Source organism: Sorex fumeus, unplaced genomic scaffold (assembly GCF_029834395.1).
Source record: "Sorex fumeus unplaced genomic scaffold, SorFum_2.1 ptg000130l, whole genome shotgun sequence".
Taxonomy (NCBI): domain Eukaryota; kingdom Metazoa; phylum Chordata; class Mammalia; order Eulipotyphla; family Soricidae; genus Sorex; species Sorex fumeus.
The window spans coordinates 4450364-4476346 of record NW_026606187.1 but is presented as its reverse complement, the minus strand read 5'-3'; the positions used below and the strand labels follow the sequence as shown (position 1 = coordinate 4476346).

Sequence of the window (25983 nt, the reverse complement as noted above, 5' to 3'; positions counted from 1 at the left end):
GGTCGCGGTGCAGGGTGGCAGCAGGCCAGAGGCGAGATGAGCCGGGTACCCGTGTTCCTGAGCGCGGCCGAGGTGCAGCGTCACCTCCGCAGCTGCAGTCTCCTCATCCCGCCCCTGGAGGCGGCTCTGGCCAACTTCTCCAGCGGCCCCGACGGCGGGGTGGTGCAGCCCGTACGTACCGTGGTGCCGGTGGCCAAGCACAGAGGGTGAGTGACCTGGTCACTGGGCTCCGGAGGGTGGAGACACGGAAAAGAAGGAGGAGGAGGAGGAGGAGGACTGCGAAGGGAAGCGGGAAGAGGCAAAGGCTAAGGATTAGACCTGGGGCGGGGAGGGAGGGGGTGCAGAACAAAAGCAAACCCAGCTGCCTCGGCGTCTTATTTCTAACCCATCCCTGGTGCCAACTTCATCTTTACGCGAGCTCCCTTATTGCATTCAGGGCTGTCGCCGGGGGAGTAATCGGTGATGCTCGGGGCCGCTCTCTAAGGAGCTGGCCAGATAACCTAAGGGAAGGACTGCGCGATGTTGGGGTGCCGGCCAACGGGGCAGTGCTAAAGGGTGCCCCAGCCTTGGTGAAAGCGTTGCAACTGCTCTCTCTCTCTCTCTCCCTCTCTCTCTCTCTCTCTCCCCCCTCTCTCTCTCTCTAGTTTCCTGGGGGTCATGCCCGCCTACAGCGCAGCAGAGGACGCTCTGACCACCAAGCTGGTCACCTTCTACGAGGGCCTCAGCCACACGTCCACCGTCCCCTCCCACCAGGCCACTGTGCTGCTCTTTGAGCCCAGCAACGGCTCCCTTCTGGCGGTGAGCGACCCTTGCCCTGGGGGGGGGGGGGGGGTTGGCGGGGAGCGGGCCCAGAACTGGACCCAGGAGTTAGTTCTTGGGACCAGGAGTTTTAATTGTGAGCGACAGGTGCCCCTCATAGGACCGGTGACGGTCTCGGTGACTGTGTGTCTTGCTAGGCTGCCTTCCTGGGCTGGAGAGCCTGCCTGCTGCTGCCACAAGTCTGTGACGGGTGAAAATTATAATCTCATGCTTCCAGGGGCTGCTCTCCTTGTAGCAGGTCCCCAGAGAGACTGCTTAACAGACTTGAAAGTTAAGAAAAAACGTTTGTAGGGACTCTGCACTATGGAAGAAGTAGGGTGTTCTGTAATCCCTGAGGGTCTTGTCCGTGGGGTATAGTATAGAAACAGCAAACGGGCTGGAGCCATAGATTGCACACTAGAGAGGGCATTTGCTTTATGCATGGCCAAGCCGGGTTCAATCCCCAGCATCCCTTATGATCTGTGCATGGTCGAAAGTAATTCCTGAGCCAAGAGTAATCCTGGAGCATTGTTAGGTGTGGCCCCAAACAAATAAACAATCCAAAAAAAAAAAAAAAAACCCAGGGGCTGGAGCTATAGCACAGCGGGTAGAATGGGTAGGCATTTGCCTTGCATGCAGCCGACCCAGGTTCGACTCCCAGCATCCCATATGGTCCCCTGAGCACCGCCAGGAGAGATTCCTGAGGGCAGAGCCAGAGTATTGTGGGTGTGACCCAAAAAGAAAAAAAAACAATAATAGCATTGAAAAACACCAATAGCTTCCTTTTTTCTTCTTCTTAAATTTTTATTAGTGAAACACCATGAGATACAGTTGTAGAACTTACAAATTTTTGTGCTTGGGTTTCAGTTGTACAATGATCAAATACCCATCCCTCCACCAGTGCCCATTCTCCATCACCACCAGTCCCAGTATCCCTCCCTCCCCCCATCCCCCCATCCCACCCTACCTCTGTGGCAGGGCATTCCCTTTTGTTATCTTTCTCATTTTGAGTGGGCTGGAGCGATAGCACAGCGGTAGGGCGTTCGCCTTACATGCGGCCAACATGGCCGACCCGAGTTCGATTCCTCCGCCCCTCTCGGAGAGCCCGGCAAGCTACCGAGAGTATTCGATATGCCAGACACAGTAACAACAACGTCTCCAATGGAGACGTTACTGGGCCTGCTCGAGCAAATCGATGATCAACGGGAGGGCCTTTACCTTTACCTTTACCTCATTTTGAGTGCTGTGGTTTGCAAAAGAGACATTGAGTGGCAATCTTATTCGGTCTATAGTCTACCCTCATCATGCATTTCCCATCCTGAGAGGAACCTCCCAACACCCTTTATTTGGTGCTTCCTTCTCTATCTGAGCTGCCTTTTCCCCTAGCGTGTGCGGCTGTCCTCAAAGCCATGCAGTAATCCTCCTGGTACTTATCTTAGCTATTCTAGGGTGTTAGTCTCCTATTTTGTTACTTTATGTTCCCCAGATGAATGCAATCTTTCTATGTCTGTTCCTCTCTGACTCATTTCGCTTAGCATGATACTTTCTATGTAGTACCACTTGTATATGAATTTCATGACTTCATCTTTTCTAACAGCTGCATAGTACTCCATTGTGTACATGTACCAAAGTTTCTTTAACCAGTCATCTGTTCTCGGGCATTCAGTTTTTTTCCAGACTCTAGCTCCAATAGCTTGCATTTTATAAAGCCTTTTTATTTAATGTGTCAGGCACTGTTCTAAATACTTCACATGTATTAATTCTCCATACTTATCCCTTAGAGCTTAGTAATATTAATAGATATATTCTGACTCCCATTTTGCATTTGTGACAACATTCACAGAGCAGCTCTGCCCAGTTTACTATGGGTTTAAAAATCTGACATAAGGGGCTGGTGCAATAGTACAGTAGTAGGGCATCTGGGTTTGTTCCTCCACAACCCATACGATGCCCTGAGACCTCCAGAGCCTGAGTTCAGAGCCAGGGTAACCCCTGAGTACCTCTGGGTATGCCCCCAAAACCAAAGTAAATAAGTAAAGAGCTGACACAGAGCATGGCTGGACCTCAAACCTCCTCGTAGTATCAGAGCACTGCACTCTGTGTCCGGGCTTTCTCTCAGACCAGGCAGTTGGTCATCCCTGAGTGAATTGCCTTGATTCCATGTAAACCTTCCTGGGTCCTTAAATCTACCTTTCTCCCTTTCATTTCTGGCTTCCTGGGTGTCTATTCCTCACTCCTCTGGGAAGTTCCATGTTGCTTTTCTAGGAAGTACTGGGTGTTTGCTATGCTCATCCAATAGAGATGGCATCCAGACTGCCCATCAGAGCTAGTTCTCCTGTAAAGTGACACCACTGCAATTCTGGAACCTGTTCAGTAGTTAAACAATGCACATCCTTACCTGTAAACAACAAACCTGCCTCATAAGAATCAACTGAGATGAATTAACTTCTGAGCGGAAAACAGTACGAAGAATGGTGGTTACTATAAACTGGGCGGAATTCAGAATCCTCTGGGGGAGCTTTTGAAATCAGAATGGCTGTGGAGGCAGAGGGCTAGCACCTCAAATAAGGCAGGTGCCTTGCATGCAGCTGACCTAGGTTCCATCCCTGGCACCACATACGATTCCCTAAGACCCTGCCATGATCTCTGAACACAGAGCCTGAAATAAGCCCTGAGCATAGCCAGGTGTGCTTCCCCTTATCCCTCCCCCCCGAAACAGGATGACTGGTTTCTGCCATTTGAGGTTCAGATTCAGTTAATATAAAGGGTCAAATATCTTTCCAAAACTTCCTGCCTGTATGGCAGGAAGTAAGTGCGCCTGAGGTAGAGTTTCGGGGCCAGGTACAGTGCCAGCTGATTTACCCCAGTTGCTTATGCTTCATCCTCATTTGGTGTTTTGAGAATGCAAACGCAAGAAAAAAAAGAGGAAATTATTTTTAAATTATTTGTTATTGAAGTAACACTAAAACCATAGCAAGTTTTAGGTTGCACCATTATAAAATGATGGAGATTAAATTTTCCACTAAAAGTCCAATTCTCCCTTTTGTCCTATTCACCCATCCCTTACCCTTCCTTCTCATCCTGGTATCCACTAACTTTGTCTGCTAGTCTACAAGTTTGTTCTGTTTGATTTAGTTCATCCATTTACTTGTTCACATATACATGAGTGAAATAAATACAGTGTCATTCTAACTTAAGTCTTTGTCATGTGCTGGATTTTCATAAAAGCCAGGCATATGATACTCACATAATCGCTGTGAATAAATAGCATAGTCTTTGTATTTACTGCTGAGGATTACAGGGTTTAGTCCAAGTCATATTCCTAAGAAGTGGATGAATGAGAGCTGGGTTGTTCATGCCCTTTCCTACAATTCTTCCCAGATCTCTCTTTTAGTTTCTCTTCACTTCATTGGTAGACAGGGGGAAGCCAGGCTCACCATCTCTCCTTCCCTTCCAGGTGATGGATGGAAACATCATAACAGCAAAGAGAACAGCTGCAGTGTCTGCTATTGCCACCAAGGTAAGATGAATGCTAACTGAGTCCGAAAGACAATTGCTGAGTGGGGTGAGATGGCTCAGGTTTGAGAGCCTAAGGAAGGGAGAAACTTATTTGGGTCTTCCTCTGGACATAACTAAAATTTCATCTGATGAATAGGGGATCTCGGGTGAGCTCAGTGATTCAAGAAATGTGCTTCCAATTCAGGTACCGTATTGCAGGTAATTGATGTGCGGTGCCCTGGGTTTTCTCAACAACTTTGCAAAGAAGGTACCATCTCCCTTTGCCACAAATAAGAAATGTGGCTCAGAAACTCTCTGAACTGCTCAGCATCACACAGATACTAAGTTGCAGGGCAAGAACTTCAAACCTGACTTTTCTGACCCTCAGAACTGCTTTTTGGGGGCTGGAGCGATAGTACAGCAGGTAGAGCATTTCTCTTGCACACGGATGACTGGGGTTTGATTCCTAGCATCCCATATGGTCCCTTGAGCACTGCCAGGAGTAATTCCCAAGTGCAAATCCAGGAGTAACCCCTGAGCATCGCTGGATGTGATCCCCCCTCAAAAAAGGAGAGAAAAAAAAGAACTGCGTCTTGTCTCCCTATAATGCTGCTCTTTTTAAATCCGTGTGATGCTCCGTAGGCCAGAACCCACAAAGGGCAAGAAGCAGAGGGGGAGCTAGACAGCCTGAGGCAGACTTGGGTGTTGTTTATTCAGTCAGGAAGGACTGAGAACCTCAAGCACTGTTGCAAATGTTGAAGATGTGGCACTACGCCCGAATGGCACACAGACACAAAAGATCCGCTGAGAAGTTGACATTTGATTAAAGACTAAATGAAATAATCGAAATATCCAGAAATGGGAGAGTACCCCCAGGTTAAAGCTAATAAGGAATGAAGGGGATGATGTGTCCTAAATGTTGGGGGCATCTTATAGGAGAGAGTACTTTTAGAAATTAGAGTGAAGAGGAGACTTAGAAAACTGAGGGTCTTTGGAAACAATATGAGTCTGGAATCTTTCACATTAAATAAATGAGTAACGAATCCGGAGTGATAGTTCAGTAGTGGATACGGCACACATCTGACCCAACTTCACCTCATACCATTCCTGGAGCCAGTAAGGAGTGATCCCTGAGTGTAGGAACAAGGAGTAAGCCCTGAACATAGCTGGGCATGGCCCCAAACAAAAACCAAACAAAACCATATCAGTATAAGGTCTGGAACACTAAACCTGAGATCTAATGGGAAGTTAGAGGAACAAAGATCAAGCGTTCAAACTGTGAGTATGTCTGTTTGAGTGTTGGGGTAAAATCTCAAATAATAATGGTGGGTCTGGTGTCAAAATATTGAATGTGATCAAAGTAGAGAGAGAGTAATGTGGAAATCAGCTGCCCCACAGGTAGGGGGAGGGTGTGGGATGGGGGCATACTGGGGTTGTTGGGGGTGGAGAATGGGCACCAGTGAAGGTATGGGTGTTTCATTGTATGACCGAGACTTAAACCCGAAAGCTTTGTAACTGCTCTCACGGTGATTCAATAAATAAAATTATAAAAAATTTTAAAAAGTAGGATGGAGTTCATGCACAATTCAATCAGCTAACCAGTGGCTGAATAAATAGCAGTATTCTACATAAAAAAATAAATAAATAAAATAAAATCATGCAGACTTAACTGGATTAGAATAGATTGCTTAATTTTTCTGGCCCTCAGTTTTTTCATCTGTAAGAGTAGGACTATGTAGCACATAGACCTTCAGAGGGGAAACTGAAATACAAATCGATACCGCTGTGATGCCCAAGAGAGTGTGAGGGTAGTAAAATAAAGGTAGGGCAAAGGTCAGCAGCTACTCACTGTACTTATTCTTCACCTAGGTGCTAGTGTTTTCTTTGACATTTTCCACTTCATTTCTTTCAAATAGTTTTTGAAACCTTCCAGCAGTGAAGTGCTGAGCATCCTTGGGGCTGGGGTCCAGGCCTACAGTCACTATGAGGTCTTCACAGAGCAGTTCTCTTTTAAGGAGGTAAGTCAGGGAGGGTGGGGGAGACGGGATAGACCAGCTACCTTTGTCGCTTCCTCTACAGCATGAGTATGCAGACAAGATTAAGTTCAGATATAATATAAACCTGAGGTTCCAAAAGTTATTTGGATTACTGTCCCCTTTTCTGAAAAAAAAAAAGTACTCAGTGTCATGCTTCCCTCCAGAAATCTACTTCCTTTGAACAAAGCACTCTTCGACTAACACCCAGGAATGGCTGAGATTAGTACCAGGAATTTTGCTCCATGACTTGAAGGCCAGCCACACATGCTAGGTGAAAAGGAAGCTCAGATAGAAAAGAGAGCACCAAATAAAGGGTGTTGTGAGGACCCTCCCAGGGTGGGAGAAGCATGCTAAAAGTAGTCTATAGACCAAACATGATTGCCACTCAATGCCTCTCTTGCAAAACACAGTACTCAAAAGAAGAGAGAGAGAACAACAGGGGGAATGCCCTGACACAGAGGCAGGGTGAGACGGGGGGGGGGGGGGGGGGGGGGGGGGGGGGATGGGGGGTGGGAGGAATGCTGGGACCCGGGGTGGTGGAGGATGGGCACTGGTGGAGGGATGGGTACTTGATCATTGTATAACTGAAATCCAAGCACAAAAATTTATAAGTCTATAACTGTACCTCATGATGTTGCACTAATAAAAAATAAAAATTAAAAATAAATAAATAAATTTAAAAAATAAAAAAAAGCACTCCTCTGGATCTTTCCATCACTACCACAGGGAAAAGGCAGGCAGGTGGGCAATGCCATGCAGTTTTTGGAACAATTGCTCTAGACCTTTCTTTAAAAAAAATTAATGCACCATGATTTACAAAGTTATTCATAGTAGGGTTTGGACATACTATGTTCCAGCACCAATCCCACCATCAGTGTATACTTCTTCCCACCAGGTGTCCCAAATTCCCTCCCACCCAAACCCAGCCTGCCACCTTGACAGAGTTCAGATGTTGAAGTTTGGATCTTTGGTTTTCAGTGTTGTTGGTTGACTCAGCGGTTTGGATATTTCATTGTACCACTCTTTTACACCACTAGAACAGTACTAGAACCACTGATTCCTGCCTGCCTCTTCTTCTCCCCTCAATTTCTTTCTTTCTCTGCACTTCTCCTCCCTATAATCTGAGACCAAGGGTAATTGAGGTGTTCCCCTTTTAAAACATTGCATGCCCTTGTTCAGTTATTCACTGTACCACATGTAAGAGAGCTCAGACTTTGTTTGCTTCTTCTGCTTACTTCATTGAACATATCATCCAGTTCTATCCATGTTGCAGTGAATTGCGTGATTTTGTCTTTTCTTAGAGGTGTGTAGTAGTTCATTGTGTATATATACCTCATCTTCAAGATATGCTTTTCTGTAGTTGGAGACTTTGATTGATTCCATTTCTTGACTATTATACTAAATGCTGCAATGAATAATGATGGGAATATATCTTTTTTATTAATGTTTTTGTGTCCTGGAGGTGGATGCACACAGAAATAGAGTTGGGTCATATGGCAGCTCAATTTTTAGTTTACTGAAATATCTCATCTCCATACTCCTTTTCATAAAGATTAAACCAGGCAACATTCCCATAAGCTCTGGATGAGAGTTGTTCCTAGTATTTTTTTTTGTACCCAGTTTTTTAAATTAATTTTTAAAAAAATTTTCAATGAATCACTGTGAGGTACAGTTACAGATTTACAAACTTTTGTGCTTACATTCCAGTCATACAATGATCCAGTATCCATCCCTCCACAAGTGCCCATTTTCCAACACGAATGATCCCAGTATCCCTCCCACCCTCCCCACCCCATCCTCCTACTGCACCCCACCACAGTGGCAGGGCATTCCCTTTTGCTCTCTATCTCTCTTTTTGGGTGTTGTGGTTTATAATAAAGGTATTGAGTGGCCATCATGATCGGTCTAAAGTCTACTTTCAGCACACATCTCCCATCCGGAGCAGGCTCTCCAACCACCCTTTACTTGGTGGTCCCTTCACTATATGAGCGACCTTTTCCCCCAGCATGTGAGGCCAGCTTCCAAGCCATGGTACTCATCTCATCAAGCCTGGTACTCATCTCTACTATTCTTGGGTGTAAGTCTCCCATTCTGTTGCTTTATTTTCCACAAATAAGTGCAATCTTTCTATGTCTGTCCCTTTCTTTCTGACTCATTTCACTTAACATAATACTTCCCATGTTATACAAATTTCCACTTGTATGCAAATTTCTTGACTTCATCTTTTCTAACAGCTGCATAGTATTCTGTTGTGTAGATTGTACCCAATATTTTTGATGGATGCCAAATTCACTGATGAAAGATGGTATTTCATTGTTGCTTTGATTTCCCTAATGATAAGTGATGATGAGCATTTTCGTCATGTGCCTTTTGGCCTTAAATTGGTCCTCCTTAGAGCAGTCCCTGTTAATTTCCAGCACCCATATTTGATGTTTTTTTGGACTTTTTTTTGTTGTTGTTGTTGGTCTTTGTGAGTACTTTATATATCCTGGGTATTAGGATATCAACCCTTTATCTGATATGTTGAATGCAAATATTTTCTCCCATTCAGTTAGCCATTGGTTAGTCTTAGACCATGTTTCTTTTGCATGAAGAAACTCCTTAATTTAATGTGAGACTTTCCTTTTAATGGGTTGCCCACCGCTAACCCCCTTTGAGCTGAAGGATTAGGGGAAGGTTTGAATACCCCATGTGCAGTTTTTCAGTTCAGAGAGTATGCTTGAGGGTACAGAAAGTTTGCTCAAAAGGATATTATATCAATTCTGTCTGTCTTCTTGTCCCTTGTGTCCCATTGTATGCTACTCTGAGTAAAACCAAAAATCTTTAAGAATTGAGGGTTATGGATCTAGAAGCTAGGCTGGAGGGATAGCACAGCAGTAGGGCATTTGCCTTGCTCGCAGCCAGCCCAGCTGAGCCGGGTCCAATTCCTCCGCTCCTCTTAGAGAGCCCGGCAAGCTACCGAGAGTATCTCACCTGCACGGAAAAGCCTGGCAAGCTACCCATGACGTATTCAATATGCCAAACACAATCATGACAAGTCTCAAAATGGAGACGTTACTGGGCCCGCTCGAGCAAATCGATGAACAACGGGAGGACAGTGTTTGTTTGTTTGGATCTAGAAGCTAGGACAAAGCCTTAGGAGGGCGGCAGACCACAGGACCGGCCTTCTGCAGCCTCGATGCTGGTCTAGCTTCTTCCAATCATAGCTAATGTGTTCTCCTAAAATAGTAAAGTATGCCTTTTATTTTTGTATGTGTATGAGAGAAATAGGGCATATTTAAAGTATGCCTTTTATGATTAAAAATAACACCTTGGGGGGCTGGAGCATAGCACGTTGGATAAGGCATTTGCCTTGCATGCGGTAAACCTGGGTTCGATTCCCAGCATCCCATATGGTCCCCTGAGCACCGCAGGGAGTAATTCCTGAGTGCATGAGCCAGGAGTAACCCCTGTGCATTGCCAGGTGTGACCCCAAAAGCAAAAAATAAATAAAAAATAAATAATACCTTGACCTTGGGAAATGTATACTCTAAGGAAGAAAAACAGAAGGAAAAAATGCCTGTTTATCAGCTTTCAAAGACAGTTAACATTTTCCACTCTCTTATCATCAAGTGTGAGTTGATCCTGACTTTGTCCAGTTAGCATTTGCATTTTCCAAATATGAAAACTCAGGCTGAAAGACTCTAAGTAACTTCAGAAGCAGCAAAGGACAAAACAAGGATAGATTCTAAGCCTGACTAGTTCTAGAACTTGCTGTGCTAATCATTAAATTATAGGGTAGGTATTAAGCAACTGAAGTTAATCCCAGGCTAGAAATGAAAAACTTTCCTAATTTTTATTTATTTTTTAGTTTGGGGACCACATCTGGCAGTTCTCAAGACTTACTCCTGGCTCTGTGCTCAGAGATCACTCCTGGTGGGGCTCAGGAGACAATATGGGGTACCAGGGATCAAATCTGGGTCAGCCAAGTGCAAGGCAAATGCCCTACCTGCTGTACTAGCTCAAAAGCAAAACTTCTCTATTGAAAGGGTAGAGATTTTCTCTACCCTTTCTTTTTTTTTTTTTTTTTTTGCTTTTTGGGTCACACTGAGCAATGCACAGGGGTTACTCCTGGTTCATGAATTCAGGAATTACTCCTGGCCATGCTCAGGGGACCCTATGGAATGCTGGGAATCAAACCTGGGTCGGGCCGTGTGCAAGACAAACTCCCTACACTCTGTGCTATCACTCCAGCTCCAATACCCTTTCTTACTCTATTGAAAGGGTAGAGAAAGTCATTTTTAAATATCAGAGAAGGTGTCTTCCCAAATTAATGCTGTGTCCCTGAGCAAATGTCTGTTCTCCATAGAGAATGACTAAAATAATCACAGTCCTTGCTCCAGAGTGGTTTGAATTTCAAATGGAATTCAGGCTCAAACTGGACTTGATGCAACATGCAAAGTCAAACAATCATGAAGCCAATGTCCCCCTTGTTTTCGAACGAAGGTGAGAATATGGAATCGCACCAGAGAAAATGCAAAGAAATTTGCGGACACTGTGGAAGGAGAGGTACGGATCTGTTCATCAGTCCAAGAGGCCGTGGCAGATGCAGATGTGATCATAACAGTCACCATGGCAACAGAGCCCATTTTGTTTGGTAAATGGGTGAAACCAGGGGCACACATCAATGGTAAGCAGAATGGTTCCTTGAACCCCGGGTAAGTGGAGGCCCAACCCATCCCTAGGCGGAACCAAGGGGTGGCATTTCCAGAGTTGTTTCATGTACATTATAAAGAATGTTTTAGGGCCTTGGAAATATGTGAACCCTGAAAAATAGTATTCTCTCCAAACTATGGAATGAACATCACAAATTGAAACTGGAAGTTTAATTACAGTTCTATAAAATGCAGCATTGTAGTTATAGCACAGTTCTTTTTTTGCCAGTGGGCGCAGGAAGTATGTGTGTAGGGGGGAAGGGAAAGGAGGGTTTTGAGTATCTAGGCCTTACCTAGCAGTGCTCCGGGGCTCCTCCTGGATCCTACTCCTGGATCTCTGCTCAGTGGGTCCCATGCAGTACCAAGCACTGAACATGAGTTGGCAGCATGCAAGGCAAGCAGACGCGTTACCTCCTGTACAATCCTGTCCTATCCCTTCAACCCCACAGTTCAGTTCTCAAATCACTGGCTTATTTATTATTTAAAAAAACTGAAGAATTTTTAAATTTTTTAATTATAGCATAAAAGACACTTTAATATGATGCATGAATGTTTTTAACTGTGTGTGATAGAGGGACTTTTTTTTTTTTCATTTTGGGCCACACTTAGCCATGCTCAAGGTCTCCTCCTGACTCTGCACTCAGTGATCATTCCTGGTTATTCTTAGGGAGCATATAGGGAACCAGGGATCAAGTCCAGATCAGCAACATGCAAGACAAATTCCCCAGCCACTACTGGCCCCATGTGAGAGAGACTTTATTTTCTTTTCTTTTTTTCTTTTTGGGTCACACCCAGCGATGCTCTGGGGTTATTCCTGGCACTGCACTCAGGAATTACTCCTGGTGGTGCTTGGGAGACCATATGAGATGCCTGGGATCGAACCGGGTTGGCTGCATGCAAGGCAAACACCCTACCCATTATAATATAGCTCCAACCACCTGAGAACGACATTATATTTTTTTTATGTAGGAGTACTGCTATTTATTCAGTCACTGAGTAACTGATTGAATTGGGCATGAACTCCACCTTACTTATTTTTTTTCATAATTTTGTTTATTTATTTTTTCTTATATTTACTTATTGAATCACTGTGGGAAAAGTTACAAAGCTTTCAGGTTTAAGTCTTGGTCATACAATGATCAAACACCTTTCCTTTCACCAGTACTCATTTTTCACCACCAAGAACTCCAATATACCCCCTTCTCACCCCTCCCAATGCCTGTGAGGCAGATGATTTCACCTTAACTCTTCTCTACATTGATTACATTCATTATTTTGACAAAAAATGCACCATTATTGTTTAGAATTTCTCCCCCAACAATCAGAATTGCTGAAAAGGCATTGTGAAAACTTTGTTTTCTATAGCTGGTTATGAGAATCATATAATGTCATACAGCCACAATAGCGACTGCGCAATTTTGGAATTCTGCCAAGAGCCAGATAATTACGAGATTGGTTTCTGTGCGTCTGGTGTTATGGCCATGCCAGAGAGCCGCTCATGGGGGGCAACTCATGACCTCAGTAGGGCCTGAGGGATGAGCCGGTACTGCCCCCTTTCCATGAGACTGCAGTTGCCCCATCACCACCAGCTCATACCTGGCTTTCCTATATTCTCTGAGGTGGTGGCCACCTTGCTGCCAGGGGGGAAAAAGGCAGAAGGGAGCAACACTCTTTCTCTCCCGGGGATGCATGGTGCTGTACTTTAACTCATTGTCCATTCACTTTTCTGCCACAAGCTGCTGGGCTCTGGATTAAGTCCTTTTGCCTTTGGAGCCATGGCTGTGCCAGAGAGCTGCTCATGGGGGGCAACTCATGACCTCGGTAGGGCTTGAAGGACAAACCAGTACTGCCCCCCTTCCCATGAGACTGCAGTTGCCCCGTCACCGCCAGCTCATACCTGACTTTCCTATAAGCTCTGAGGCGGCGGCCACCTTGTATGCAGTTCAGATGCATTTCTGCCAAAAGCCGCTGGATTTCGAGATTTGTTTCTGAGTCTCTGGGATTATGGCCATTAAGCAGCTTGATCAGGAGCCAGAGAGGATGTTTGTAGGTGGCGACTCGGAGTCTCATTGGGATGGGGAGGAGAGGGCCAATTCCACCCCCATCTGGTGGGCCCCGTGTGTCTCATCACTGCAGGCCCAAACCTGTCCAGTGGCCTCTGGAGGATGGCGGTCACTGGGCTGCCAGGGGGAACAGGCCAAGGCACAAAACCTATTCCCACCAGGAGTGGCCCAGCACCAGTAACCTACTGCAGGAACAGGATGCGTTTCTGCCAAAAGCCATTGGGTTCCGAGATTCGTTTCTGAGTCTCTGGGATCATGGCCGTTAAGCAGTTCGATCAGGAACCAGACAGGCCATGCCTTCAGTTATATAGCTGAGCTGAAGTTTGGTTTGTGGGTGTGTCTCCCACATACCTAACTTTTGGCCGTTTCCTTTCTTGGTAAACTTCGCCCCAAGTTTTCGGGGTCTGGCCAAAGGCACGGCAGCAATTTTGAGGCATCTGAAAGTCTGACGGTGCCATCAGGCTGCTGATGCACTCACCTCACAGGTACAGATTGACCTGCTGGAGGCTCCATACCCCCTGAGAGTGACTTTAAACAAAAGACTTCCTGTGGCTCTTCAAGTGGCCCTGCAGGTTGTAGCAAGAACTTGCATCATTAAATACTACCATTTTAGATGCTAATCAGAATTCTCTATGTGTATCATCTCATTCCCATTCATATGAGGTAAACACTATTGTTATCATGACCCCTATCTGTGGGTCAATTTAGGCATGGCGATAGATATTAATTTGCCCAAAGTCAGATTTTCTTAGTAGCAGATCTGGAATTTGAACTGAATAATCCTAGTTCCTCATAACCCAAATTCTTAAATAATACTCCTTATTATCTTTGGAGAAGAATTCTGCATTCTGGCGAGTGAACAGGCAAAGACGAGAGGATTTTAACATGTTTTTGGTACCCCATGTTTTAGTGACAAACACACAGTGTGAATTCAAAACCTAAGATCTCTGTACACATTGGCAGATGAGCAGGCAAGAGCCAAGTATTGTGACTACATATTCATTCACAAATGTTTATTGAATCCCTGAAATGTGCCAGGCATTGTTCTAGACCCTGGCGATGCCACCAAAGCATAGCACTCAGGGTCCCTCTTTCATTCCTGACACTTATGCTCTTAAGGAAAGAGAAACAAATAGATTTTTTAATTTTTTTAAGGGGGGGGGAGTCACAATCAGCAATGCTCAGGGGTTACTCCTGGCTCTGCATTCAGGAATTACTCCTGGTGGTGCTCGGGGGACCATATGGGATGCTGGGATTCGAACCCGGGTTGGCCAAGTGCAAGGCATCGCCCTACCCATTGTGCAATTGTTCCAGCCCCAAATAGATTGTTTTAGCTAGAGATAAGTTCTGTGAAGGAATCAAAACCTGACATATTTGAGGAATGAGACAATGCAAGTTCAATCTTTGTGTACCTGATGTTCAGATACGGGTCCAAAACTGTAAAGGAGCAACAAATGGCCAAAGGCAGCATAACTGAAGAGCTGGTCTCCAGAAATTATTTTATGGACATAGAGAATGGGACAGAAGGGGCCTTTATGGGACCTTAGTGGAGGGAAGTGGCTACTCGGTGGTGTTGAATTGGTGTATACATGAAACTACCATTAACATTATTATAAATCATAATCATATGTGCTGCTCACCTTGGAAGCACATATACTAAAATTGGAACAATACAGAGAAGATTATCAGGGCCCATGTGCAAGGATGACATGCAAATTTGTGAAGCGTTCCATAATTTTGTGGGCTGGAGTGATAGCACAGTGGGTAGGGTGTTTGCCTTGCACACAACCAACCTGGGTTCAATTCCTGCGTCCCTCTCGAAGAGTCCAGCAAGCTACCAAGAGTCTCCTGTCCGCACATCAGAGTCTGGCAAGCTCCCCGTGCTGTATTCACTATGCTAAAAACAACAAACCTCACAATTGGAGATGTTACTGGTGCCCGTTCAAGCAAATCAATGAACAATGGGAGGACATTGCTACAGTGCATAAATCATAAGAACTCAGCAAAGATAAATATGGTTTTAAAGGTCTATATCCGGTGGGAGGTGAGAAGTGACTTTGGACAGGTGAGAGATGTGTCTGGTCCATATTTCTGGATAGTACAAACCCTTACCTGGAAGGACTTTGAGAAATCAAAACCTCTAAGTGAAATAGACCAGAACAGAAACTTCTGTTTGACTTGATTAGTTTTTTAGCTTAAAAAAGAGCATATTTATTATCTCATATTTCTGCGACTCAGTCTGTGGGCTGGGTTCTATGCGCCCAGAAGTATAAGGCATTTTCCAGTCTGTAACCTCACCTAGAGCTTCTTTTGTTTGGGAGGCCACACCTGGCAATGCTCAGGGGTCCCTTCTGCCTCTGCACTCAGAAATTACTCCTGGCATTCCTGGCGGTTCTAGGCAAGAGGGTGACAGGGGGACAGGGGGAGAGAGTGCAAATGGGATTCCAGGGACGGAACCTGGGTCAACCCTGTGTGCAAGGTGAGCGTACTACCTGCAGTGCTATCTCTCCAGCCCTTGGTCTTTGAGACTCTTCCAGGCTCTTGTGGCTATGGGAGGTTTCTTATATTAAAGAATTCAGGTGCTGGGGCTTTAGCAATAGCACAGCAGGTAGGGTGTTTGCCTTGCACACGGCCGACCTGGGTTCGATTCCCAGCATCCCATATTGTCCCCTGAACACTGCCAGGAGTAATTTCTGAGCGCAGAGCCAGTAGTAACCTCTGTACGTCGCCAGGTGTGACACCGCCCACCCCCCCCAAAAAAAAAAAACAAAATAAAACCAAAAACAAAACAAAACAAAAAAAAGAATTCAAGTGCCAGTTTCTGTGAATCCACTCTCAGCTCTTGAAGACAAACCCACTTTGCTTGTCACATCTTCTTAGCCATCGAGGGGAATTGTCCCTCCTGCAAGATTCCCCACCTGCCTCATCCCTTGTGTCTCAAATCTTTCCAGGAAGTGCTGAGATAGTCCCTGGCCTGCGGTCAAAATTGGATTCTATGTCCACAGAGGTGTCAAATAGACTTAAGGAAAGTGTGTTGCCAGGTGACCAGAAAACACCCTAAAACTTTTTTTTTAATTTAAAGCTTGGCTAAGCCCCAATTCCAGTGTCTCCTGGATTTTCTTGTCCTGCCCCTTTATTCCACTAGCCTGTCTCTGACCCTTCAAAGCACGGCCAAGGCGCAGTGTGAGTCCAGCCCTGCCCTCTGCTGCCTGGCCCGCAGCCAGGTGCCCTGACTGCTCTCCTACAGCTCTTCATGAACTTCCCTCGTTCAGAACCAGGAAAATTCTTCAATTAGAAGAGGTGGCCTGAGAAACTAATTTTTTCCCACCAGCTTTGATTTATTTGCAAGCCTCATTAGTTAGCATTTTTCCTGTATAGAACAAACCTCAAGATGGATAGTCGCCCCCACTCCCTTTGAAAATGAGAACAGCAGAAAGCAGGACAAGCGGAGATAGCTGGACGGCATATAAAAGCTGCCGCATGTTGGCATAAGGCTTCAGTGGGATTTCCAAAGACTGGTTGGCCCTGGACTGAATCCAGCCAGCAGATTTTTTTTTGGACCTTAACTTATTCTAAAAATCAATAAATAACACATGTAAATAGATGTCCCACTTCTCGCTTGTATACACAAATGGAGGTAGATGAGGGTGGATGGGCATTCTCTCTTGCAACAGGATGACTGTGTGGAGAAGGGGCTGCTTTCCTCTGGAGACCCCAGTCTCTCTGCTGTCCTGTCCCTCTGAGCAGCAGTGAGCATGTTCATCATGTGTGCGACCCTGTGGGAATTTGGTTATAATGTGTGCAATTTCTGTGGTTTTGTAGAAGGCATTCATCCTTGGATTTATCACTCTAGGAGAGAGTGAGTTTCCTTCTTTTTGGGCCTCTCTACGACCTTGATCTGAGCAATTTTGTCATGAGTTCATAGATTCTCTGTCCTGACTTTAGGAAAAAGGTGATTGTGGGTGGAGAATAGGAATGGTGAAAAGCCAAGAGAAGAGAGAGGGTTGTGCAGTCAGTACCAACAAGCTGTAATTTCTGTAACTTTTTTTTCTTTTTGGGTCACACCCAGTGATGCACAGGGGTTACGCCTGGCTCTGTACTCAGGAATCACTCCTGACAGTGCTTGGGGGACCCTATAGGATGCTAGGAATCCAACCCGGGTTGGCCGCGTGCAAGGCAAACGCTCTACCTGCTGTGCTATCACTTCAGCCCCCATTCCTCATGGTTTTGAGGGAACTTGACACTGCCAGCCCCAGTTCTGTCACTTTTAAAGGTTTTCGTAAGGAAGCAGCTGCCCCTGATGAGTAATTGTGAAAGACTCCAAGCCACCCATGTTCTGATTAAATATTTAACCCTGAGTGAGCACCTTTATTTCTTTGGTCTGTTACTATAGCTTTCAGATTGGAATCTGCCAGGAAGATAGCTCAGTGCCAGAGTCCATGATTCAAATACAAGCACTCTGGAGTTGGTCCCGTCCCCGCACTGAAGGGTCCTCTGAGCATCGCAGGGAGCAATTCCCAAGCACTACCCTAGGAGTAGTGATAGAGAGCTGGAGCGATAGCACAGTGGGTAGGGTGTCTGCCTTGCACGCAGCCAACATGGCCGACCCGAGTTCGATTCCTCCGCCCCTCTTGGAGAGCCCGGCAAGCTACCGAGAGTATTCGATATGCCAGACACAGTAACAACAAAGTCTCCAGTGGAGACGTTACTGGGCCCGCTTGAGCAAATCGATGATCAATGGGAGGGCCTTTACTTTTTTACTTTACCCTAGGAGTATCCCCTGGGCACCATCGACTGTGACCAAAAAAAAAAAAAAAAAAAAAAAAACGAAGTAAATAAGTGAAATGGGAATCAGACAAGAAGTTTACTTATGAGGTCTATACATGATCCTGTGAAACATCCCCCAGAAAGCAGGATAGCAGTGGCAGTTTCCCTCTAAACCATGAGGAATGGGGGCTGGAGTGATAGCACAGCGGGTAGGTCATTTGCCTTGCATACAGCCGACCTGGGTTTGATTCCCAGCATTGCATATGTTCCCCTGAGCACCGCCAGGAGTGATTCCTGAGTACAAAGCCAGGAGTAACCCCTGAGCATCACGGGGTGTGACCCAAAAAAGCAAAACTAACTAACTAAATAAATAAATAAAATGTGAGGAATGAGGTGGACTATGAAACAGGAAGTGGAAAGGGAAAAGTGGCAGATAGAAGATAGCCAACGGTTCAGTATTTCTGATTAGCTGGGAGTTGGCCCAGGAAAAGGAGGTGTTCTTAATCTGTTTCAGTCATGCTCACCCCCATCCTCTCCCCTTCACCATCCCACCTCCCTTCATTTCTTTGGTATATTTGGAATCCCCTGCAAGTACTCCTCAGCTTTGGTCTTTTGTGCTGTTTCTTAGCCGTTGGAGCCAGTAGACCAGACTGGAGAGAAATGGATGATGAGCTCATAAACCACGCGGTGCTGTACGTGGATTCGAGGGAGGCCGCCCTGAAGGAGTCTGGAGACGTCCGCTTGTCGGGGGTGAGCCTCTGGGTGACCAGCTGCCCTGCTCCCTTTGCCTGTATCTCAGGGTTTCATGAATGTACCCTTCAGTTTGGCCCAATCTAGACCACAGCCCCCTTTGCTACCTTTTCTGGAGTTCCAACTCCTCGCTATCTCTCCATGCTTCGAAATCTGCTTTCCAGGATAATGGGGCCATGATGGTGAGAGTTATACAGCCTTCCCAGTCTGGATCAAAAAGTGTGGTTGGCCATAGTTTGGCCTTCTTTGAATCTTTTTTTATCAAGATATAGGAATAAAAAGGAAGCTGCCCAAAAGAGAGTTTAATAAGAACATACAGATTTCCGCATCAACACCAGGCCCTGGGAATACATTCCCCTGAACACAAACATGTATCTCTGAGTATCACAGAGGTAGAAGTTCTTCAAAAAGGACCCAGGAGAATCTGTTCCTTGAAATTTTCCCAGTTTTCATGGGGTAAAAGGTAAAGGTAAAGGCCCTCCCGTTGATCGTCGATTTGCTCGAGCGGGCCCAGTAACGTCTCCATTGGAGACTGTTGTTACTGTGTCTGGCATATCGAATACATCACGGGGAGCTTGCCAGGCTCTGCCTCGCGGGCGAGATACTCTCGGTAGCTTGCCAGGCTCTCCGAGAGGGGCGGAGGAATCGAACTCGGGTCGGCCATGTTGGCCGCTTGTAAGGCGAACGCCCTACCGCTGTGCTATCGCTCCAGCCCTTCATGGGGTATTAGATTTTTTCTGACTTATTCTTTTTTTTTTTGTATTTACTTCTCTTTATTAAAAATCTACATGTATTTTTTAATGAAGAATTCAATAAAAACATGCAACATGTTTAAAGCAGACAGGATTTTGAGGCAGACCTACATTTGAATGTGAGATCTAGTTGTATGATTAAATCAGTTTATTTCAGAGTCTTGACTTATTCATCTGTAAATAAGATATATTACTTATGTCACAGAGGGTACCGGAAGCATAAGAAGATAACTAGTATCTTCTTTGTGCCAAGCAATGCAAAACAGCAAGAGACGCAACAACAACAACAGAATCCTATTTAGTGTGCAGAATATAGTTGCTTATTCTTGTTGTTGTTGTGAAGTTTATTCTTTATTCAGTTCAGAGCTCTCTCTCCTGACTTCATGAGCTGGCTGCAAGCACACAGTAGCTTCGCATCCCAAGTCAGTGCTGTTCACTTTACAGGCAAAGATCTTTGCTGAGCTGGGAGAAGTGGTGAAGGGCACGAAGCCAGCGCATTGTGAGAAGACCACGGTGTTCAAGTCTTTGGGTAAGGGACATGGCTCCCCGAGCACAAATCTAACCAGAGTACCAAGTAGGCTTAGCACTATAGCACTGTCCTCCCGTTGTTCATTGATTTGCTCGAACTGGCACCAGTAACGTCTTCATTGTGTGACTTGTTGTTACTGTGTTTGGCATATCAAATACCTCACGGGTACCTTGCCAGGCTTTGCTGTGCGGGTGAGATATTCTCGGTAGCTTGCCGGGCTCTCTGAGAGGGGCGGAGGAATCAAACCCAGATCAGCCGGCTGGCTGCGTGCAAGTCAAAGACTCTACCACTGTGCCATCTCTTCAAGTAGGGTAAAGGAGAAAAAAGAAACGAGTCACCAGGATCTCTGTCTGAATTATTAGAGAAACCCATCATTCCTGTCAATGATTTACTTGTCTTAGCATAATGGGTAAGCTGGTGGACTCTGGAACTGGCAGTCCTACACTAAATTCCTGTACCTGCTACATCCTTCAGCCAAGTGACCACACCTCTTTAGCCATGGTTTCTTCACCACCTGTTACTTAGCATTTTTGTGGGACATAAGTAAAATCTGAGCTCCAGAGATAGTACAATCAGGAGGGCATTCACGGCCCACAAGGTCACCCACGTGCTGCCAGAAGTGATCCCTGAGCACCTCTGTGACACAAAGACCCAAATATGAATGAATTAATAAAATGATTTGCACGTAGCAGAAATCCAAAACTCATTCAGACTTCATCTAAATGAAACTCAGAAGAAACTATCCAGGAGGTCGAACGGGGATAAAAATGTAAAATAACAGAGAACTCAGAGAATGACATGGAAGCCTCAGCAGAGAGGGATGTCTAAGAAGCATATCCTGAGGTCTTTTATCTACCCTACCGCACTGTAAGAATTACTCCTGGAGGTGCTCATTGGACCATATTGGATGCTGGAGATTGAGACTGGGTCAGTCACATGCAGGACAAGTGCCCTACCCAATATACTACCTCTCCAGCCCCAAGGAAAAGTTTTATGATAATTACATAATTGAGGCGGGAAAAGCAAAAAAATGTTGTAATATGAAAATTATGCAAAAATCAGTCTTTCATATTCATAGTGTTATTGGCAGTTTTACCTGTAACTACAGCTATTTGTATTGCCCGCTTGTAATAAAGACCATAGGGGTTCCAAAGCATACAATATTTACATCTGACCCTTGCAGGAAATTGTTTTATGCCTTGAATATTCAAAGAACATTTAAATTTTGCTCAGTGAACATTTCTTTTTATTTTTTTTTATGTAGGAGTACTGCTATTTATTCAGCCACTGATTAGCTGATTGAATTGGACATGAACTCCACCTTACTTTTTTTTCCATAATTTTATTCATTTATTTTTTCTTCTTATATTTATTTATTGAATAACTGTGGGAAAAGTTACCAAGCTTTCAGGTTTAAGTCTCAGTCATACAATGATCAAACACCTTTCCCTTCACCAGTACTCATTTTTCACCACCAAGAACCCCAATATACCCCCTCCCACCCTTCCCAATGCCTGTGAGGCAGATGATTTCTACTTAACTTTTCTCTACATTGATTACATTCATTATTTTGACAAAAGATGCACCATTATTGTTTAGAATTTTCCCCCCAACAATCAGAATTGCTGAAAAGCATTGTGAAATACCTTGTTTTCTATAGCTGGTTATGAGAATTATATAATGATTTTGGGTTTCTGCAAAGAGCCAGATAATTACGAGATTGGTTTCTGTGTATCTGGTGTTATGGCTGTGCTGGAGAGCCACTCGTCGGGGGGCAACTCGTGACCTCGGTAGGGTGTGAAGGACGAGCCAGTACTGCCCCCCTTCCCATGAGATTGCAATTGCCCCATCACCACCGGCTCATACCTGGCTTTCCTATAAGCTCTGAGGCGGCGGCCACCTTGCTGGGGGCATGGGGGGGGGGAGGGAGGCAGAAGGGAGCAACACCCTTTCCCTCCCAGGGAGGCATCGCACCATACTTTAACACATGGTCCATTCACTTTTCTGCCACAAGCTGCCGGGCTCTGGATTAAGTCCTTTTGCCTCTGGAGCCATGGCCATGCCAGAGAGCTGCTCGTGGGGGACAACTCGTGACCTCAGTAGGGCATGAAGGAAAAGCCGGTACGGCCTCCCTTCCCATGAGACTGCAGTTGTCCCGTCACTGCCAGCTCATAACTGACTTTCCTATAAGCTCTGAGGTGGCGGCCACCTTGTATGCAGTTCAGATGCATTTCTGCCAAAAGCCGCTGGGTTTTGAGATTTGTTTCTGAGTCTCTGGGATTATGGCCATTAAGCAGCTTGATCAGGAGCCAGAGAGGTGGTGACTCAGGGTCTCATTGGGATGGGGAGGAAAGGGCCAATTCCACCCCCATCTGGTGAGGCCCCGCGTGTCTCATCACTTCAGGCCCAAACCTGACTGTCCAGTGGCCTCTGGAGGATGGCGGTCACCAGGCTGCCAGGGGGAACAGGCCAAGGCACAAAACCTATTCCCACCGGGAGTGTCCCAGCACCAGTAACCTACTGCAGGAACAGGATGAATTTCTGCCAAAAGTCTTTGGGTTCCAAGATTCATTTCTGAGTCTCTGGGATCATGGCCGTTAAGCAGTTCGATCAGGAACCAGACAGGCCATGCCTCCAATTATATAACTGAGCTGGAGGTGGTTTGTGGGTGTGTCTCCCACATACCTAACTTTTGACCGTTTCCTTTCTTGGTAAACTTTGCCCCAAGTTTTTGGGGTCTGGCCAAAGGCACAGCAGCAATTTTGGGGTATCTGAAAGTCTGACGGTTCTATCAGGCTGCTGATGCACTCACCTCACAGGTACAGATTGACCTGCTGGCAGCACCATACCCCCCCCCCCCTTCAGTGGACATTTCTTGCCTGGTATAATATTCCTTGCCTTGCCTGGCTCTTTTTTTTTCCTTTATGGGTCACACCCAGTGATGCACAGGGGTTACTCCTGGCTCTGCACTCAGGAATTACTCCTGGCAGTGCTCAGGGGACCAAATGGGATGCTGGAAATAGAACCTGGGTCATCCACATGCAAGGCAAATACCCTACCTGCTGTACTATTCCTCCGGCCCCTCGCCTGGCCCTTTGGAGACCCTCCAAACCTGAACTCACTTTGTGTATCAGTTCAAGGATATCATCTCTCTGGTAAGCATAAGCCACTTGGCTAATGCCTCAGGAAACTGCCAGTCCAGGGCCTGTGTTGTTTATGGGAAAGTGTTCTAACAAAAAGTGACTCCACTTTCTGTTTATTTTAGGAATGGCCGTGGAAGACATGGTGGCAGCCAAACTCGTGTACGATTCCTGGTCATCTAGCAAATAAACCAAGGGAATGCATGGCAGTGGGTACTGCAGCTAAAGTTATGTTGCCACATAAATCTCGGTGTCTTAACTCCAGAGAAGGATGCCAGTCTCTAGTGAACTGTCGTATTGTGCTAACCTTGTCTTGCCTTTAATAATGAGATCTGCACTTCTTTGTAGTTGAAAAGCAAAGCTAGGTGGCCATTTATTTCTGTTATATCAGATTATTGTAGCACACCCTTTCCCTTCTATTTCACTACCTTTTGTAATCCATTGAAATAAAGCATTTTCAGTTCTTGAGCTCTTGCACCCATACCATCTGTCATGGCAAAGAAAGTGAGGCAAACAGAACCTGCTATTCACCTCCTGGGTGAATTCTGATGACTATAATTAAGATTTTTATTTTTCAAATTGAGGTGCACACCATGGGCTGGAGCGATAGCACGGTGGTAGGGCATTTGCCTTGCGTGCAGCTGGTCCCGGCCGAGCCAGGTTCGATTCCTCCGCCCCTCTCGGAGAGTCCGGCAAGCTACTGAGAGTATCTCGCCCACACGGCAAAACCTGGCAAGCTCCCCGTGACGTATTCGATATGCCAGACACGGTAACAACAAAGTCTCCAATGGAGACGTTACTGGGCCCGCTCGAGCAAATCGATGAACAACGGGAGGACAGTGGACAATGCAGAGGTGCACACCATAGAATTAATTAGTTTAAAAGTAAAGTAAAAGTAAAGTAAAGGCCCTCCCATTGATCATCGATTTGCTCGAGCGGGCCCAGTAACGTCTCCATTGGAGACTTTGTTGTTACTGTGTTTGGCATATCGAATACATCACGGGGAGCTTGCCAGGCTCTGCCGTGCGGGCGAGATACTCTCGGTAGCTTGCCAGGCTCTCCGAGAGGGGCGGAGGAATCGAACTCGGGTTGGCCATGTTGGCTGCGTGCAAGGCAAACGCCCTAAATATATAACAATTTAACATTTGTCTAAAATAAACAATAAATAATATTTAATACATGGATCATAATTTGTTTTAAATATAAGTAATCTTGAATGTTTAGAACACTGATATAAGTTTTATAACATGACGTAAGCTTCTTCGCATAAGAATCTCTCCTCTGAGGAAGTGAAAGTTTCATAGGAAGACTCTTCACAATGAGATGATGACTCTCCAATTCAGTTGGGAAAGTGAATAGAGTGGTTTGTGCAGGAAAGGATAACGTTTTGGCCTTACTCAGTCTTTTTGATATCACTTTGGCCACCTCTACCCTGAGATGCTGTGTGGAACCTGAAATTAGTCAAATTAGTTAACATATCAGGATAACCTGCATTCTGCCTCCATGCACCTCTCTCCTCCAAACATAGGATGTTATTTATTTAACAATATGTCTTGAATATCTGCTGTTTGACAGTCTGTCACCTTGTATCTGGGTCCCCTGACTCAAGGCAGCAGGACAGGACCTGGCTTCTGTGATACATTATTGACCACAGGAGAGTTTCCAGGAGCAGGAATCTTTAGCCTTTTCTGTGCCCCAGTGTGGAAGATGCAAAATAATTCTATCTATTCATGTATTTTGAGACAATCTTTATGATAATTGCAGATGTACGTATCCTTTGAATGGGACAAAAAAAATGTTAAAGGTCGATGAGCTTATGGAGTCTATAAGCAGGAATATCCTAATAAAATCGGACTTCGTGCCAGGCTGTTTTCACTCGGGGCGCCCCAGAGCGGGGCAAGTGAGAGCCCTCTCCACCCCCAAGGGACCCAGCCTTGGCAGCCAACCTCCACTACCCAACCGTTGCCACACTCCAGGCTGCTTTCCAGATGCTCGGGCCGAGCCTCATGTGTGAACGAAGTCCCACAGTACCCAGGTAATAAGGAACTTTGTGGTCTTAGACTCTGGGCTCCACACATCGTAAGACACTTCCTACCCATTTTCCAGACATTAGGCAACAATATATATATATATATATATATATATATATATATATATATATATCGGAGAGCCCTGTAAGCTACTGAGAGTATCCCACCCACACAGGCAGAGTCTGGCAAGCTCCCCGTGGTGTATTTGATATGCCAAAAACAGTAATTATAACAGGTCTCATTCCCTTGACCCTGAAAGAGCCTCCAATCATTGGGAAAGAGGAGTAAGGAGAGGCTGCTAAAATCTCAGGGCTGGGATAGAGACGTTACTAGCGCCCACTCGAGTAAACTGATCATCAGTAATGACAGTATGACAGTAATACAATGATACAGTGATCCTAATAAAAATGAAATGTAACTTAAAAAATGCATACTTCTAACAGCCTATTTCTAGCCTCACAGAGATAAAATAAAGGATTGTGTTTGCTCCGTCTTTCTAAAATTATTTATTTATTTAGCCACTGTGATTATTGGTGATTGAGTTTTTTATTATTCACGATTGAGTTTCAGGCATACAATATTTTTACACCATTCTCTTTACCGGTGTTCCACCAAGTTCCCTCTCCTCCTCTTTTTTTTAATCTAGCAATTTGATGGAATTGCTATGTGGGGGTTTAAAATCCAACTGTCATTCAAATTCGCATCCTTCTAACTCACCACATAATTTACAAGCAGGCCAACGGGTCTCAGTGAAAGTGTCTTGTCCTATGAGGCAAACATATGTGCTCCCACTCCCATATTTCTGAGTAAATTGCCTGTCCACCAGTAAGACAGTATGGAAATCCCAGCTAGAAATTCCAATGAGAACAAACTTCCATGAATCAGAACTAAATGCTGTGATGCTGAGTTCCTGTACTGTTTTTTAT

At 45.3% G+C, this 25983-nt stretch overlaps 1 protein-coding gene and 1 non-coding gene across 2 annotated transcripts; both read left to right on the top strand.

The window, feature by feature from the left end:
• On the top strand, positions 1-23480 carry CRYM (crystallin mu). The gene is made up of 8 exons (XM_056138786.1): positions 1-206; positions 645-798; positions 4256-4318; positions 6213-6314; positions 10818-11001; positions 18485-18606; positions 19803-19887; positions 23153-23480. Exons 1-8 carry the CDS (start codon positions 37-39, stop codon positions 23215-23217), a joined length of 945 nt encoding a protein of 314 aa, XP_055994761.1. The 5' UTR covers positions 1-36; the 3' UTR covers positions 23218-23480.
• LOC130046036 (U6 spliceosomal RNA) lies at positions 14719-14828 on the top strand. Its single transcript, XR_008795650.1, has one exon. It is a non-coding gene; the product is annotated as a U6 spliceosomal RNA (small nuclear RNA).
• Positions 23481-25983: the final 2503 nt, after the last annotated feature.

Excerpts from the sequence above, each read along its gene's own strand:
- CRYM (XM_056138786.1), top strand. The coding sequence starts at position 37 with ATGAGCCGGGTACCCGTGTTCCTGAGCGCGGCCGAGGTGCAGCGTCAC. Across the intron at positions 11,002-18,484 it reads ACCAGGGGCACACATCAATG|CCGTTGGAGCCAGTAGACCA; the intron begins GTAAGCAGAATG and ends GCTGTTTCTTAG. Across the intron at positions 18,607-19,802 it reads GAGACGTCCGCTTGTCGGGG|GCAAAGATCTTTGCTGAGCT; the intron begins GTGAGCCTCTGG and ends TTCACTTTACAG.